Below are 264 nucleotides of genomic sequence, written 5' to 3'. Positions count from 1 at the left end.
TTGTTCTGCCACTCTACACCATTATGGTTTCCTTTACCATTTGAGAACCTGAAGGACAGGCAGGAACCTTTTTCAAATGTCAAAGTTTGACAATCCTTAAGAGATGCTTAAGACATATTACCTGTGTCATCAGTTTTCCCAGGCCTTTGAGTCCCACCTGGCCTTAATCTATTTGGTGACTCTGAAGGAGATTGAAGAAATCTCAGGGTGGAATAAATCACTTGCTCATTGCTCATCTCTACAGTAAGAAGGGAACTATGTTTT

The 264-nt window shown here is 40.5% G+C and overlaps 1 protein-coding gene across 1 annotated transcript in view; it reads right to left on the bottom strand.

Moving 5' to 3' along the window:
* Nucleotides 1-258, bottom strand: part of LOC117799127 (killer cell lectin-like receptor 2) — a 5,186-nt gene extending 4,928 nt beyond the window's left edge. Inside the window, 1 exon segment of the mRNA XM_034651580.1 lies at nucleotides 122-258. Coding sequence (XP_034507471.1) covers nucleotides 122-236 — 115 coding nt within the window. The 5' untranslated portion in view covers nucleotides 237-258.
* Nucleotides 259-264: the final 6 nt, after the last annotated feature.

The sequence above is a fragment of the Ailuropoda melanoleuca genome, unplaced genomic scaffold (assembly GCF_002007445.2).
Source record: "Ailuropoda melanoleuca isolate Jingjing unplaced genomic scaffold, ASM200744v2 unplaced-scaffold43383, whole genome shotgun sequence".
NCBI classification, from domain to species: Eukaryota; Metazoa; Chordata; class Mammalia; order Carnivora; family Ursidae; genus Ailuropoda; species Ailuropoda melanoleuca.
Note: the sequence above shows the minus strand (reverse complement) of the source record. Positions and strands in the feature narration are given on the sequence as shown.